Source organism: Macadamia integrifolia, chromosome 11 (assembly GCF_013358625.1).
Source record: "Macadamia integrifolia cultivar HAES 741 chromosome 11, SCU_Mint_v3, whole genome shotgun sequence".
Classification (NCBI taxonomy): Eukaryota; Viridiplantae; Streptophyta; class Magnoliopsida; order Proteales; family Proteaceae; genus Macadamia; species Macadamia integrifolia.
Window position 1 is genome coordinate 27,784,374 of NC_056567.1, and position 17,454 is coordinate 27,801,827.

At 38.2% G+C, this 17,454-nt stretch overlaps 2 protein-coding genes across 4 annotated transcripts; one reads left to right on the forward strand and one right to left on the reverse strand.

The window, feature by feature from the left end:
* Positions 1-5,666: 5,666 nt before the first annotated feature.
* LOC122094415 (U-box domain-containing protein 35-like) lies at positions 5,667-7,557 on the forward strand. The gene is made up of 4 exons (XM_042665212.1): positions 5,667-6,123; positions 6,459-6,577; positions 6,659-6,774; positions 6,941-7,557. Exons 1-4 carry the CDS (start codon positions 5,796-5,798, stop codon positions 7,272-7,274), a joined length of 897 nt encoding a protein of 298 aa, XP_042521146.1. The 5' UTR covers positions 5,667-5,795; the 3' UTR covers positions 7,275-7,557.
* Positions 7,558-8,192: 635 nt separating this feature from the next.
* On the reverse strand, positions 8,193-16,520 carry LOC122093853 (serine/threonine-protein kinase D6PKL2-like). Of its 3 annotated transcripts, none has more exons than XM_042664396.1 (3): positions 16,315-16,520; positions 13,972-15,080; positions 8,193-9,319 (listed from the first exon to the last, which is right to left on the reverse strand). In XM_042664396.1, the coding sequence occupies exons 2-3, from the start codon at positions 14,937-14,939 to the stop codon at positions 8,455-8,457; spliced, it is 1,833 nt and encodes a 610-aa protein (XP_042520330.1). In that variant the 5' UTR covers positions 14,940-15,080; positions 16,315-16,520; the 3' UTR covers positions 8,193-8,454. The 3 variants fall into 3 exon arrangements, with proteins under 3 accessions (XP_042520330.1, XP_042520332.1, XP_042520331.1); XM_042664398.1 differs by lacking the exon at positions 16,315-16,520 and adding an exon at positions 16,184-16,280; XM_042664397.1 differs by lacking the exon at positions 16,315-16,520 and adding an exon at positions 16,040-16,177.
* Between the last annotated feature and the right edge of the window lie 934 nt (positions 16,521-17,454).

Consider the following 17,454-nt stretch of genomic DNA (forward strand, 5'->3'; position numbering starts at 1 on the left):
CCCATTTTTACTTTTTCTAATTTGGTTTCATTTCAGTTCTCGATGATGTGGCAATTTTGATCATATGAATATTTAGAAAATAATCTATATTGTTGAAATGCCAAGGTTCTTATTTAAATTCAATTATACATCATTTCAAGTATTGATATTTATAAAATAATCTATATTGGGGTAGGATCAGCCCACTTTGTAGAATGCACACCAAGGGTGTAATCTAAGATTTTTGTGGGGTGATTTGTCCACTAGAGTTTTGAATATAAATCTCAAAGGATTAAATTCTCTTTCACGTTTGTGAACTCTTCACCGATGGTGATATAGGGCTATGATTAGAATTTGGGTTCATCATTAAACTCTCAGTTAGGATTTAATGAGAATCGGGATCTGAATCAGTCTTGGCTAATTTTAAACCGATTTCGTTTTGGATTAGTTAGAATTGGTTGTGAATTGATTGATTCATTTTGCCCTAACCCTAGAAAAACAGTAGTAATCGGCCACTCTAAATCGACTGGAATTTGGATCAGCCTTGATCTATTCCGATCTGAATCAATTGATCAGAATAGAATTGGAATCAACTGATTTAATTTTAATTTAAAAAAAAATTTCTCATTTTATTCTTCATAGTTCGAAATATCCTTCTCCAATCCAATTACAAGACTAAACAAAATAGGGAAAAATGGAATATGTGAGAGTATGGTCCCTATCCTAGACACAATGGGTGGGCAAAATGATCGGCCCGTTATGAAATATAAATTAATGTCTCTATTGATTCTTACTTGTACCCTCCCATTTACCTCATGCTCACACAAATCACACTTCCCATTGAATAAAATAAAATAAAAATCCTCAAAAATGATCAATGAAGTGTAGTGAGCATCTCACCACTCGCGGCAGATAAATAAATTATCTCTTTACCATGGGTGGATAAACTGGGACGAATCTTAAACTCTAGATGCAAACAAAAATTATATATATACATACTTTTTTCTTTTTTTAAAAATTATATTGGGTGTTGACTATGTGATCATTCGACCGGAGAGACCCTTTCGGTGCCTTGGTCCCATTGAAATTTAGAGGCGACAACTGTGAAGGCTGAAACCTAACCCCAAAGGCCAAAGCGTGTGAGACCCATTTTAGATAGTGGTCCAAAATATACGTCAAAGTTGGGCTTTGAGGAGGACATGGAACAAAGCCCACTCTTGTTTGAAAAAAGGACCGAGTTTTTTTTTTTTTTTTATAATTCTATAGGGTGTCACTGGTCATTGCCCAACCTACTAGGCGTTAGTAGAGCCAACGGCCACCTACTCTGACACACACTTATCCACACGTACATTTGTATACCTTAGGTGCACCTCTTCCATGAAGAAAGACTTATTTGGAATTTTCCAACATCCTCACTCTTCATGAAGAAAAATTCTATGATATAGCAATCAGAAAACTAACTCCGTGGTCTAGAGTCATCCACCATGAAGAAAAAGTTTAAAATACTCCCATCAACTATTGAATGAAGTTACTCAAATACCCCCATCCAACTGCCATAAAAGTAAAGTTAGACCACAGAGCCCCTACTAAATTCATTACCAAATATATATATATATATATATATATGAATTGAAAAATGAGAAAAATTGTAGAAATAACTATCTAAAATTATGTGTGTTTGGTATAGAATACATAAATTCTCCTATCTTTGAAAAATGTGTTACACATTTGCATTTTTAAGAATATAACTGGAGAAGGCATAAAATACTCCATTCACCTATTGAACAAAGATACCAAAATACCTCTCTTTGACTTTCATAAGAACAAAGCCAAACTAGAAATCCCTCTGATAAATTCTTTTTTCTTTTTTGTTGAAAAAAATCCATTACAATTTATATGAATTAAAAAGTGAGAATAATTTTTTTTATAGAAACTGTGTCAAATAATGCGGCTGCAGTATAGAATACATCGAATTCTAATATCTTTCAAAAATGTGTTGCACATTTGTACCTTTTAAAATAGGGTACATACACATACTGTAAAATGATTCGCCAACCAATTAAACTTTGAATATTATTACTTATTTAACAAAAACACGTTAGCTAAAAAAAATCATCATTTTACAAAAAAATATGTAATATATATAATGGAGAAAAGAATTAGACACCACTTTTATTGGTTCAATATTCCTTCATTTTTTTCTTACCTACGTCACCAATATCAACAAAGAATAGACCTAAAAAAATCCAATTTCGAATTTGATTGGAAAAGATATTTTGACTTCATACAATAGTACGGAAAAGTTAATGATGAACTTAGAGTCCAATCATGAGCTCACATACCATGGATGAAGGAAACTTAATCTGAAAAAAAAAAATTCTTTATAAAAAATTAAAATGGGTAAATTACGTTTGTGGTGCTCAATGTTTAGAGCAACTATTCCTAATGTATCTTCTTTTCAGTTTTACCCGGCCCATCATCACCTTTAGAAACCTTTTCCCACTAATGAGAGCGATGCATGGTTTGACCTATAAAAATGATATATTAAGGTTGGGTATGGTTTTTTTTTTCCCCTTGTTTTTCTCTCTTTTTCTTTCATTCCCACTACATGTGGATGTTGTGGCTGACTTTCCATAAAGTAAAAAATAGAATCTCTAAGCATGATCTCAAAAGGTGTACCACTCAGTGCACGAGGCTCCTCTCAATACAGAGTTTGAGGAGAGTCATAATGTACACAATCTTATTATCGCTTCAAGGAGATAGAAGTGTTTTCCTTACTTGAACCCATGCAACTAGATCATAATGGAGCAATCTTACCATCACGCTGAGGCCCACCCTCTATCTCTAAATATAACCTCGATGGGTAAAATTTAAAACATGGAGAAAATAAAAAATATTTTCAAACATAACATTTAAGAAATGTGAGATACCTCAAACATAATATTTATAAAACCTGAGGTATTCCAAACCTAATATTATCAAACGTGTGAGATAACCCAGACATAATTTCTCAAAAATATTAGGTTTAATAAACTTAATTAAGATAAGTAAAAGGATAAGGAGAAAGGGAGTTGGACTAGGGGTTTATAACTCCCCCCTAATATATATATAATTCATGCATGAAAGGTCAGCAGAACGTGGAAGAATAGACCTGGACGGCTGGACAGTTACAATTTTAACATTAATCGTAGTATTTATATGGATATTCCATTCAAGAGTCCACATTCAAACATAAAATTTATTATAGTAATCCTAATCGCATATCCAAATCTCCCACCATTACATCCATTAAACGAAACCTAGTCTTCCAAATCAAAGTTTCAATGTTCAAAGTTCAAACTGCTAATGCACGGTTCTGTTTGGTACGGTCTTGTGCAACACAGATTAGAAAATAGCCTAGAGTGAGCTCTGGGAAAGAGACTACGATGCCTAAATTAGGTCACAACTTAAAAGGGATATAAAATGTAAAGTAATCAGTATGTTGAGGGTCTTATCTTCCGAATTTACTAAGTATCCCTCATATAGACATTGATGGTTCCTCTTATTGGCTAGTTCGTCCTCTTCATTGCTGATGTAGATCGACTCTCTGTTTATTGGTGAGCTCGTCCCTTTCCTACATTGAGCTAGCCGATCTCATAATGGTTAATTCGACCATAGTTAATCCTATAATGGCTAACTTAACCATCGTTAGTCTTATGGTTAAATAACCGCCTAACCCTTGTTTGGTTAAGTTTGTCAAGTATGGCTAGGCTTAGAGACATTTATAGACATCACCATCCTATGATGAGGTGTACAGATCCAGGTCTTACATGGATGATCTATATCACGTGGGGACAAGATGTAAGATTAAGAAATGGGCATATCAAACATGGTGGATGCGAGTGGTCGGGACAAAATTGTTTGTGTTGAGCTATCCTACCACTGGCTCTCCTCATACTCTCTTGGTGTGTTGTAGTCGGACAATATATTATCGATCAAGGGAGGTCGAACCATATACTTTCGACTAATGATAGGTCGGAGTATTGGTAGTATATCAAAAACCTATTAAAAAAAAAGGCTTAAAGGTAGCAGCGCTTAAGCGTTTGCTTCATATAAGCACCACATTTAGTTTTGACCGTTGATCTTATCTGACATAATCTGAACCGTTCTATCTTTTCAACCGATTACTTGTTATTCCTGTTCACCGTCCCGGCTGGGTTTTTGGCCAAATCATACTTGTGCTTCACTCTCGTCTTCTCTTGCCAGGAAAAACTTGTTCAAACCCCTTATCCACCAGCACCACTTGATACCATTGCATTACTCCGACGACTATCTTCTGCATCTGAAAGAACGCCATCTCCTTCCCTAAACATATTCTAGGCCCCACTTGGAACACTGTGTAAGTGTAAGAATCCATCGCCATGAACCTCCACTTTCCACTACTCTCCTCCCTCTCCAACCATAGTCCTGTTTAGTAGAACTTCGTCTCCGGCAACCTCCTTGGTATCGCTTGGTACTAGTGGGTATAGTGTCATGCCGTCGTATCCTTCATTTCTCTTATCTCCTTCACCATCTCCTCTTCTACTTGATAATTACATGATACTAACCAGAAAAATCATGTCAACGCGGCTAATGTGGTATCCCGACCGGCTAAGATAAAGCTGATGACAAATAAGAGAGATGTGAAAGAAAAGGCCTCGTACAAAACAGGGAACTAGGGATGTCAAATGGTGCGGTTTTGGTTATTCGGTTTGGTTCCGGTTCGATTTACATTTTAATAAGGTGAAACAAAAACCGCTCCGGATAGGAATAAGGTGAAATCAGAATCGTTTTCATCTAGTTTCGGTTTTAGCGATTTTTAATCAGTTTTTGTTATTCAGTTCACAACTGGTTTACATGGGGTTAGTAGTGTCGTTTTAGAAAATGGTTTGCATCCTACAACTAGTGGGAATCCTACATATATTAAATTTCCTAAAGAGTTAAGACCATATATATTTATTTTGCTAAGGACAATATATTTTCTATGTAAAAGACTATACATATTATAAATAATTAACTTTGATCCTAGAAATTAGAAAATCAAGAAGTAAGATTGTGTAAAAGTGAAACTCTCTTCTCTGTTAGTACTTTTTTTTTTTTCTCCCCTTTTTTCGTAGAGACCCGTTGAATTTCAAAACACTTTAAATCTTTAATACTAGGTGTCGGTAAACCATTGGTTTTTCGATTCGGTTCGGTTTTGAATTGGAATTATGGCCTATAAAACCAAAACCAGACCAATTTACTATGGTGCGGTTCGATTATATTATAATCGGTCGATTTCGATTCTAATAAATGATTTTGGTTATATATTGACGTCCTTACATGAACTGGATGTAGAAATAGAAAATCCTAATAAAAGCATGAGGGCAATCGATGACTTACATTAGTCATCATGAGATCAACGGTATAAATTAAATGCGGTGTTTGGGGCAGACGCTTAAGCGCTGCCACCACTCATTCTGAAACAAGAATACAATAATTTCAGAAGTTACCCAGAAGTAATCTAACTTGAACCCAAGAAATCCAATTCCAGATCCTGTCTTTCCATGTAATATACTTGGATGGTACGTACGGTGATGCTTCACAGACGTTTACGCTTATGACAATTTGAATACTAACAAAACAAGCAAGAATCTTCTCTCTCTCTCTCTCTCTCTCTGTCAATTTGGGACACGAGGAACACAGAGAACAGCGGTCAAAGTTGGGATTCTTGCAAGTCGTAGCATCAGGTCTAGCGACTTCAGAGAACTACTGGGTTTTTTTTGTTTCGTCATTTTAGTTTCTGTAGTGAATCTGAAATGGAGAAGGGGGAGATATGGGTTGAAGATGAAGATGAAGATGGGTCTTCTTATCCCAACAATTTTATGATCAGGAGCAGCGTTAGTGAGATAATAGAAGAGGAGTTTGATGATCATGGCCGAGAGAGAATCCTTGGGACGATCAACGAAGAATTTCAGACGAGTGGTGGTGGTCCAGATTATGATGATGACAACGTTTATGTTGCAGTGGGGAAGAGTGATTCGAGCATGGTTGCTCTCAAGTGGGCTTTAAAGAACTCCCTTGAGCCCTCCTCCTGTGTTTTTCTCATCCATGTCTTCCCTGAGGTTCATCACATTCCCACTCCCTGTAAGTCCCTTCTCTCTCTCTCTCTCTGAGCTGCTGAAACTGAAAGCAAAGTGATTCAGTGGAAGATGAATTCTCAACCTGAAACAGAAATTAAAAAAATTTGTAAAAAAATGGAAAGATAAATAGTCTAGAACTGGTTACTTGCACACTTAATCCGCCCAAAACTTCTTGCTATCTTGGTTCTTTCTCTGTTCTTGAGTTGAATCAGGTATAGCCACATGCATTCTCTGAGTCTTGGGTTATAAATGGGTTTGTGTATTTGAACTGTGAAAGACATTACTGAATCAAACATAAACAGTAATATACTGATTGACCGATTGATGGAATTGTGACAGTGGGGAGGTTTCCAAAGAACCAAGCGAGCCCAGAGCAGTTGGAGAGTTACAGGAGCCAAGAAAGGAGCAAGAGAAGGGAAGTCCTTGTGAAGTTCTTGAATCTCTGTTCTGCTTCTCGGGTACTTGAACAGTCTCTCTCTCTCTCTCTCTCTCTCTCTCTCATTCGTTTCTGGGTTCTAAGGTTTTCTAAACATGGACAGGTAAAAGTAGATACCATACTGATAGAGAGTGATCTTACAGCAAAGGCCGTGTCGGAACTCATTCCCATTCTCAACATTAAGAAGCTGGTGCTTGGCACCACCAAATCCAACCTCAGGTATCATCTTCCCTGTCTCAACTCTGAAACTCAAAAGATATACTCAATTCTCTTAATTGTTAGGTTCCAAATTTCAGTTTTAATCTCCGGAAAAGTGAAAATTGCCCTGAATTGTTTGATGGGTAGTTTTGAAATATGATTTTTTTTCTGTTCCAAACTATTGAAGGAAAGGGAAGAGGAAAGGGATTGCTAGTGAAATACAGAGAGAGGCACCTGAGTTCTGCGAGGTTAAGATCATATGTGAAGGTAAGGATGTGAGTGGACAGATGATGATAATGGCAACTACCCCAACCACCACCATGGCTTCCCCTAACCTTTCTCCGCGTACACCAACCCATAATGATGAAGAAGAAGTCCAAGTTCGTCCGGATCAAAATGAGGAAGTAATCAATCCAAGAACACCAAAGCAGGGTTCACACTCTGGTAATAAAAATGTTAAGAACAGGGGAACAGATGATTCATTTTCTTGTTGTAGCTGCTTCTTTTCCAGGTTCACATAATGCGTTGCACTGTTGTAACTTGTAAGCAGTGTTGCAGTATAAGAAGGAATTTACTGGAGCTGGAAAATGATTTCATTCATATGGGGTCCACATTGTCGAAATAAGAGCGCTTGTGTGAGTTCCATTGTTTATTATGTGAGAGGGGTATAAAGGAATCTGTTCAAAGGTGATGCATGCATGCTTCCTGGTCATGTAAGATCTCACAATTCACATGAACCAAGAAAGACTAAGAACTATGAAAGCCATGAAACCATTTTCATGTTGGTGGCCCCAGAGGGAGTAGGAAAGTCAAACTCAAGGCCTCTTGCATCCTCAGGCATGATCCCTTGCTAGCTATAACCCCAACTCGAATTCTCCTTTCCCTACTTACATGAAATGTGCTCTCTTTACCACTCTTATCACCCCTTTGGAGAAAATTTATTTTCCCACTTAATGTTTCCTCTTGAAACAAACACAATTAAAGGGATTAGTCATGACTCATGAAGCTCATATATATATAATGCAAATGAATATTTCATATGGTTAGAATAGAAAGATTGTGAGTGTGGAACCTACTATTTATTATGGGAAAATCCCTGTGTGTTTAAGAAGACAGTTTGATAGTAGATAATGATGTTGACTCCCGTTTGGTTGCCCAACAAGAACCCAAAACCAGTCCAAATAGATGACGTAAGCCTGTTCTTACCAGCTCGGGGGTGACAAGAATTTACGCTACCACATTGTTCCCTCCCTCTGCCCCCCTATTGTGAGATGTTCAAAATGCTCCAAGGCACTATTCTAGAAATCCCATCCAACTATGAGAAATGATGACTTGAGATTCTCTCTCCACCATGGGAAGGAAAACTTGGTCCTAGAACATATAGCAACGGCAAGAAAGATCAAGGGCAGCTAAAACAAACATGTGAGAGAGACACCAAATTTGTTTCCAACTCCAGCATGAATCTTTATATGGAAAATGAAAAAGAAGATAATTTAACACTTCACCTTTTGCAATACAAATTTGGTATTCGTTCCTGATACAACATACATATGATCTATCCATATATGAACCTGAACCTCCCCCTCCCCCACCCCCCAGCCCCTCAAGAAGCACCACCACCACAACCCATCTCTGAAATGTTCAGAACACTCCACACCTTCCCTTGAATATAATCGAATTGCATATTAGTTCACTGAGTCGCTAAAAGAAATCAAATTCAAGATAATTATCAGAGCTTTTCTGATCTGCAGCAGCAGCCTTCTCGCTTGTTGATGCTGTGGGTGCTGGAATCTTCTCAATCTCTACCGGCTTAGGAATCTCAGGTGGGCTTGCACAGCGTATCAAAGCCCAGTTTATTCCTTCAAAGAAGGGGTGTTGCTTGATTTCTGTTGCCCCACGCTTGTATGCTAACCTGTGCTGTGGTTCCTTTACCAGAAGCCCCCTTATCAGATCCCTCGCTGGGAAACTTACAATTGGTGACTCTGGGAACCGAAGTGGCTGACCCACTACATTGAGAAGGGTTGCACGGTTACCCGACCCCTTGAAGGGAGTCTTACCGAACAAGAGCTCATATAGGAAGATCCCAAAAGTCCACCAGTCTACAGCACTCCCATGACCTTCACCTTTGATAATTTCAGGAGCCAAGTACTCATGGGTCCCAACAAAGGACATCGACCTTGCCCCTGTTGGCTCAGCAATGAGCTCCGGCAATGGACTGACTTGGTTCCCAATCTCATTTTTAGGTTTCCTTTCCTTCTTTGACTTGCTGGAAAAGAGGCGCGGCGAAAAGCACGTGGTTGGGGCCACACAAGATGGTTGAATGCAAGAGGGTTCAATGCAAGCTGGCTGGACACAGTACACAGGATTCCTCCGGAAGGGGTCAGATTCACCTAATGTAGATTTCACAAGTGTTGGGCTGACAGCACATCGGAGAGAGAGGTCAAAATCTGAGAGCATTATGTGACCATCTTCTCTAACAAGGACATTTTCTGGCTTGAGGTCACGGTAAACTATCCCAAGCATGTGGAGGTACTCAAGAGCTAGGAGGACCTCTGCTACATAAAACCTGCATATTGAAGCCAGTCACAACAATCAAACAAAAATTGGACACAGCAAAGCGCAAGCACATACATGTGTAATGATTGGTATAAAACTTCACGGGGCTGTAACAAATTTGGACCAGGGCTGAAGTTGCATGCATAATTATTCCCAATGAGGAAAAATAGGCACCATACGCACAACAATATAAGCTTCAACCAAAAATAAGGACCCGAAAAATTGGTATCAAGAAATCCCTCTTTAGTTCAATTCACCAGCCCATAAGACCCTCAGCATATTAGACTATATCTTCCATGATAAGAAGGAAACATTATGCATTTTCTTAATCGGCCATGTTCGCTTCCACATTTATGCTATTATAATAGAAAAAAGAAGACCAACACGAAAGCTGGGGGTTGAATGCTCTGCAAGCTCCAAAAAGCATAACAATTTCTCTACCAAAACTGAGTTTTTCAGTGGCATGTTTAAAAAATTCATATGCCTTCTCTATTGGTAGAAGATATTTGAAGGATCTTCCAATATTCAGCTAGGACAGACAAAATTAGGCAGTTCTAGTTCTTGTATTTCCCTGAACTCATCTACAGTGAAAAGACTCAAATTCTTCTTGAAGGTATTGTTTCTATTTTGGGTGGTATTCAACAAATATAGTCTATATTCCATCTTCCTTATGGGTAAATCACCTGACATGTTCCAGAAAAGCCTTGAGAGGTGCTTAAGCATCTTATTATACCTATTTCAATTTATATGAAGGCAGATATAAATTGATGCAAACATACCACTTAAGCACATAAAGTACACAACATATATGTTCCCTATAAGAAACAAATGCGGTCATGTACACAGAATGTTTTCATTCAGTATTATCCAACCAAAAAAAAAAAAAATCATAAATCCATTTATGTGACATCTTAAGAATATGGATGGGAAGATATCAGCTAATAAAAGAACAGCACAATAGGTAAAAATAGGTAAAGAATGCAAATAACAAAGCCCAAATTTTTTAAAAAGAAAATTACCGAAGAACCAGATAAAAAAGAAGGTAAAGGCATGGTTTAAGATCTCGCCGAGATCTCTCGCCTTGTTATTTCCAAAAGGCAAGAAGGCCCAACTGGCGAGGCAGAAAACTGACCAAATCTCCAACGAGATCTCGAGCTAGATTTTGAAATCTCGCCAGATCTCGCTAAATCTCATCAATATCTCACCAAATCTCGCCTCTCTACTTTTTTGAAGAAAAAACATCAAGGAGCAAGGACTTTGGTGCTTTCGCTTGACGATCTCCAGTCCTACACTCATTGAAGCTTAAAGAGTAGAGAATATTACCTCCTCATCTACATTTGGAGTTATTTTTCTTATATATGATGTCTTTTAAATTCTTATGATTATGTTGTGTCGTGTTGATTTTGGAATGTGGATTGTAGAATAGAGCATATTAGCCTAAGGTCGAAAGAGTCAGAGACTACTTACATAGGGTACAAAGTCAAAGTACCATTTTGAGTTTGTTTTTTGCAAATATGATGTTTCCATTGTGTTTAGGATGGCTAAAATAGGGTAAATACACAGTTTCAGGGCCTACAAAGGCCATATGACCACCGAGATCTATCAGCGAGTTGACCGCCCAAAAAATACAAGGTTTCAGATATCGTTTTTTTTTTTTTTTGAATAGCGAGATGGCTGGCATGATCAAGTTTTAAAACCTTGGGTAAAGGCTAGCTCTGAACCTGTCTATGACCATTTCAAGTCAACATCCTGGATTGTGTAGGATCAGATACTGGAGTAATGGACAAACAAAGATCAGTAATACATTGTGGAACAGATACCAGGATTTTTCATTCCAGCATCCAGGTCTACGCAATCTCATTTGCTTAAAATATGTGTACTAGTGTCAGAGAAGAATCCTAGGAGTTCACACTGGATACGCATCCAAATGTATTAGATAGTTCTTGTTCCACTGCATTTTTGGTACCACTGGATCTTACAGCAGACACTGCATCATCTTATGATATAATCTTGAGATGCAGCATATGATATAACAACAAAAAATAAGTCGTGTGTTCCTTCGGTTCACCCTCAATTGGGACAGCCAAAGCAGGCATCAAAGACAATACATCTTCACCAATGACATCTCCTTTGTCATTATCTACTGAAAGATATCTCCTTTCATTATCATTAGATCATCAGCATGACCGGTAATATGGCGAGACAAGCATAATGCTTCCCTTCTTATACCCAAAAAAAAAAAAGGCGAGAATTTACATTGACAGTACTTTTCTTATTTTAATACCATTTTCTCCCTCAAGGATCATCAGCTTTAAGCTTTTATTTGTTTGCACTTATCATTGATGATTTAACCAGAGACATTCAAGATGAGGTTCTTTGATATATGTTTTTTGCTGATGATATTGTTTTGGTGGATGAGACAAAGAGATTAATGCCAAGTTGGAGCTATGGAGATCAATATTGAAATCAAAAGGTTTTAAGATAATTATAATGAAGACAGAGTATATGGTGTAACTTTAGTTACACTAGAACGGATAATGAGGTGGTGAAAATCAATACGAGGAAGATTCCGCAAAGTGATTACTTTAAGTATATGGGGACCAATCATAAATAAAGAATGTGATAGAAGATATGTTCCATAGAGAATTACAATAGGATTGATGAAGCAACGAGGTGCATCTGGAGTGTTATTTGATCGACGTATTCCTTTAAAACTTATAGGGCAATTAACATATGACCGGCTATGATGTATGGTGTTGAATGTTGAGCAATTGAGAAGCATCATATAGATAAACTCACTGTAGCTGAGATGAAGACATTAAGATGGATGCAAAACTAGGAAGGACAAAGTTACAAATTATCATAGTAGAGCTGATTTGGGAGTAGCTCTGATACATTATAAGCTACAAGAGAGTCGTTTGAGGTGGCATGATCACGTTCAACAGAGACCTTTGGATGCACCAGTACAAGAGTGATTTGATTCAGATTGAAGGAGCTAAAAGAGCTAAGGGCAGACCTAAAATGACTTTAAGAGAAGTGGGGAGTAAATACATGCATAGCTTACCTCTTGTATCAAGTATGACCTAAAACATAGCTGATTAGAGGGTAAGGATCCATGTAGCTGATCCCATTATTTGGGATAAAGCTGAGTTATTGGTGTCGTCGTTTCTCCCTCAACTTACTCACAGTCCTTCGACACCTGCATCTTCACCAAATTACTTCTTCGTCCTCTTCAATCAACCTATACCAAGGATAGATGGATAACAAATGCATGGATCTTCATTATTAGCCCTGAAATCTGCAGCTGCATGCATTAGAGATCTTGTTAGGGTTTCAAGGGAGAGTTCTTGAAGATTTTCATGTTAGGGCTTCAGGGGAGAATTCTTACTGCGATTATGGGTTTCCTGAGAGATCTCCATTGTAATCTTTCTTCCATCATACAGTGAATCATCTTCAGCTTCACTCATGGATATAGCACATCACATTTGGTGTGTGAACCATGTAAATCTCCGGGTCATCTTGTGTGAATGTGTTTGTTTTCTTTGTGTTTCTTGGTTTCTAACAATGGTGCTCCTCGTAAGTTCTAACACTAGGTATTGTTATATCTAATTAAGGCTCCCATGTCCCTACTTGATCGGGATCCTATAGAGACCTCTATGTTCCCAACCATATGTTCTCCTTTTAGTTTGAATGTCTAACAGCCCCAAATCAATACCACCTTGGCAGGTAGAAAAAAAATCTCTTCGGTGATAAATCATAATATGAGATAACTAGCACGTTAACAGTGGGGAAGCAAGACATAAATTTTCCATTATTTCCAACTGAAGCCTTCAATCCATGTCCAACCTTCTCAGCATCCATGCCTGGAAAGGCCATCCTTTTTTATGCACTTCAACACCAACACCTTAAAAATCCCTTGGTGTGGAAAGAATTAGCAGTCTATTTCCAAGTAAAACTCCAGAAGAGATCAGGATAGTTGCCTTGTAATCACTTCACGCTTTGTGAAACAAGGATCCTCTTCCTTAGCCACCTCAGAATCATATATTGATCTTCACGAGCCAGTATCATCCGCTATAGTGGACCGATCAAAAAATTCAAAACAATCCTGGTATGTTATGAGGATAGAAACTGAAATGCATGCCAACCTCTCAAAACTAGCTCAAACAAGCTTGATCATGATGACACAACCCTTAAAGGTGATCTCAAACAAAACCCAATGCCTACTCACGCGAATATGTCCCTGCGTTTTGGACATTAAGCTAGTGTTTCCAGGGCACTTAACTGACCCTGTGGATCCCTTTTAACTCCATCCATCAATCAATGTTTGTGCAATTCAAAATGCAGACCCATTGTAGGAGAGAAAAGTTAGCAAGCACCTTTCAATTCATAGATGTGGATCTCAGACCTATGAATGGGGATATTCCCGAAACTCACAAAGAAAAAGGAGAGTGACTTGGACAAAAACTTCTTAATTGTTTAGGTTGTAATGATATAAACACCAGGACAACCCTCAAAGCAGGGTGTCCAAGAAGTATAAGTTAGAACTGAAAAAAAATAACTAACCTAAATTACTACCAAACTAAGTCAAGGCAGAATAACCAATTCCATGGTGAAATAAGAATTTAACTCAAAAGCAAATATGAGAAGGATCGAATGTCATACTTCACTGCCTGCTCAGAAAAATGTTTCCCCAGCTGCCTTTGCCTAAGTGTGTGCAAGTCTCCACCAGGGCAAAATTCCATCACCAAACATGAGAACTTGTCAGTCTCAAAGTGGGTATACAATGTTGGGAGAAACGGGTGATCCAAAGACTGCAGAATCTCTCTTTCTGTCTGAGCCCGAAGCAGCTTCTTACGGCTTGCCAGAGAAGTTTTGTCCATAACCTTCATTGCAAAATAACACTTTGTCCCAGTTAACTCTGACAAATAGACACTACCAATATCCCCGCAGCCCAACCTCTTCAGCAATCTGAAATGGCTCAAACCCAATACTCCATCTTTGACTCTTACAGCTTGTATGGCTTCCCATCTCGAATCATTCCCTTTATGAGGCTTGCTGATGCTGCTACTGAAACTGCTGCAGCTGCTCTCATCACTCACATCACTGCTTGTGCTTCCTCTGCACATACTGCTCTTGCCACTGTCAACAAAATCAGCACGGTCACTAATTTTGGCACTACCACTAGTCTTGGTGAGACTGCTGGTTCCATCACTAACTTTGGCAGAAGCTGAGCTATCCTTCACATTGCTGTACTCGGATGTTTTCACTTCGTCCCCAACCGCTTCAAGTGAGCCCCTAGTGTCATTTACAGAAAGATTTGCTTTCTTTGGCAGTCCCTTCAAATTATCCGATAAGGCATTTGACTCTAATTTATCAGGTCCCAAATTGGCAGACCCCTTCTTTTGAGAATTTTGTGATTTTTGGTCATTTGTGCCTTCTACGGTGGCCTGCTTCAATGGGCTTTGTTGCACAGATCTTGGTAACTTTTTCGGTGTAGCCGGCTCTGATTTGCATGTCTTCGAAGAAATCTGTAAAGGTGAGGGCCTGCGAGGCTTTGTTTCTACAGTTTGATTACCAGCTGTTTTTTGCTGCTGTTCTGAGGGAGCTCTACCACCAATTCTTGAGGCCATCGGATGAAGAAATACGGACACTTTATATAGATCAAATTCAGCGAACCCATCACAAGGTCCCCGGTTTCAAAATCACGAGGCTCCCCATTAGAAAACACAAAATATTCATTTTCTCAATCAGGCTTTAGCGTAAGAAGACATCTGGGATTGACATAATTGGCAAGATCACAAGAAAAAGTCAGAAACCAATTAAGTATAAAACTTCAAGATCACAAAAAAAAGTCAGAAACCAATATGCATAAATCATTAAGCTCCTCTATGACATGAAAACAGGATCAAATTTTTATGTCTACCCCAGAAATCTTCTAACGCTAAAGCCGCACTTTGTGATCTTGCCAATCACAAAGTGCAGCTTTAGCATTAAGAGATTTCTGAGACTGACATAATTGGTAAGATCACAAAACATTATTTTTCTCAACCCAAAGTGCAGATTTAGCATAAGATTATTTCAGAGATTGACATAGTTAGCAAAATCAAATTTTCACTCAAATCTTCAAAATTCACATAGAGAATGTAAATACTTTCCTCTAAAGTAAAAAAAAACAGAAAATAAAGCAATAAATTTAAGAAGAAAATAGAATAGCTTTCAATAGTACAAAACCCAGTCACAGAGCCGGATCAACACGAGGGTAATTACCAAATAAAATAGATCTATGAAACCAGATAGCTTTAAGAAGAAAAGAAAAAGAAAGGAAAACATAGATCACGCACAGAAAGCAGAGGAAGCTTTTCCAAAATAAATTTACCTAGTCTTTGAAGAACAAACATGATGAAACCCTAATACCCAATTAGGGTGGGGGTGAGGAACTTATTTAACAGTGGGACAGAAAGAAGACAAAACAACGAGGATGCAAACACATAAGTTCATGCAAGAGCATGATAAAAAAAAAACCATGTTCCCAGGAAATGATCAACCAGTGGAATTTTTCAGATGGATAAAATATATAAAAAAATGAACCCACTTTAAAATGCAACAATACTCAGCCGAGGTAGAAATAGATGGAAGAACATAAATCCAAACCCACCAAGAAGAAGGGCAAAAGAAGGCAATTTTACATCAAAATAAAAGGATCAATAAAGGAATCAAAAGAGTCTCTTACAAAAATGCAGTTTGTCAACAGCTCCCAGCAAACCCAAACAACCAAAAAAGAGAAGAAGAGGAAGGGATAAGGATCAAAATCCAGTATGACATACAAAATTCAACCAAGACTACAAATGCATCGAGATCTTAATCGAAGACCCACCCTGCCACAGATCCAAAACCCCACAACAACCCAGAAGGAAAAAAAGAAACTCGAGACTAAAGCGATGCAAACCCATCAAGCAAAACGCAAGGCCACTGAAAAGTAAATGAGAAAGAAACCCAAAAGAATACCTGGTTTCAAAGATCACAGAACTTTAGGGTTTTGCTTTGGCTGATAAAAAAGAGCACCACCGTATAATAGAGAGAAAGAAAGAGACCTCTTCTTGATATCAGTGGAGAGAGAGAGAGAGAGAGAGAGAGAATAAAGAAAAGCTAGTTAGTGTTAGAAAACTTGCAAAGCGTTGTGTGTCTCTGGATCATTATGTGTAGGAGAGAGAGAGAGAGAGACGGGGGTGGCCTGGGTGGGGTTCAAAACTAAAGCCTAAAGGCAAGCTTTTCTCAATCAACCCATTCAATTATTTTCAGATTAAAAAAAAAAAAAAAAAACATAATTAAAAAAAATTTCCCCAAACAAAAGGGTCCGAAATCCGAATCAACAGATGAGTGTTTCCTCTGTATCGTGTCTGATACTCTGATTTCTCTCTCCCTAACTCATCTCACAGCCCTCACCTTCAATCTTCAATTTCAGTGAATGACAAGGATGCCTTCACAGCAACCTAAAAACTATCAGAGTAAATTCTACGTTAATTTTGTGCAGTTAGGTTGGAAAAAACTGACTGTGATCAAGTTGATTCAAAAATTTGATTATTGCAATTGGGCAAGAGAATGCAACCCCGCGGCAAGCACATGTCAATGTTCAGGTTAATGTGAGAACATGCGAGAGCATCTTTAGCACCCTACAGTGCGGTGGCAATATAATCTTATTTTACCTATTGTGTCTTGGGTGTTTTAGCTAGCAAAGTAGAATTTTTTCTCTTTAATTTTTATTTTTAAACTTTTGATTGTAATTCACATTTTCTTTCTAAGTGGTTTTTTTTTTCTTTGGGTAATTTCTCCTTCCACCTCTCCATCTTCTCTACTTGCCCACCACCCCAAAGTTTTAAAAACAAGCATTAATTATGGAATCAGGATCAAGAACCCTAGAGTCGGCCATTTGATCTAAAATCTCATGGATTCAAGGGATTTTGGGAAAGAATATTTTGATTCAAAATGACATAAATTGGGATCTATCCCTATCAATTTTATAACACATTGATCTAATTCATCTATTTTTGTTCCCTGTACCTCTCAGAGGGTCTCATGAAACCTCACCCCCCTCCTCCCCCTTCACCCCCTATCACACCCACACCCACACCCACACCCACACCCCCC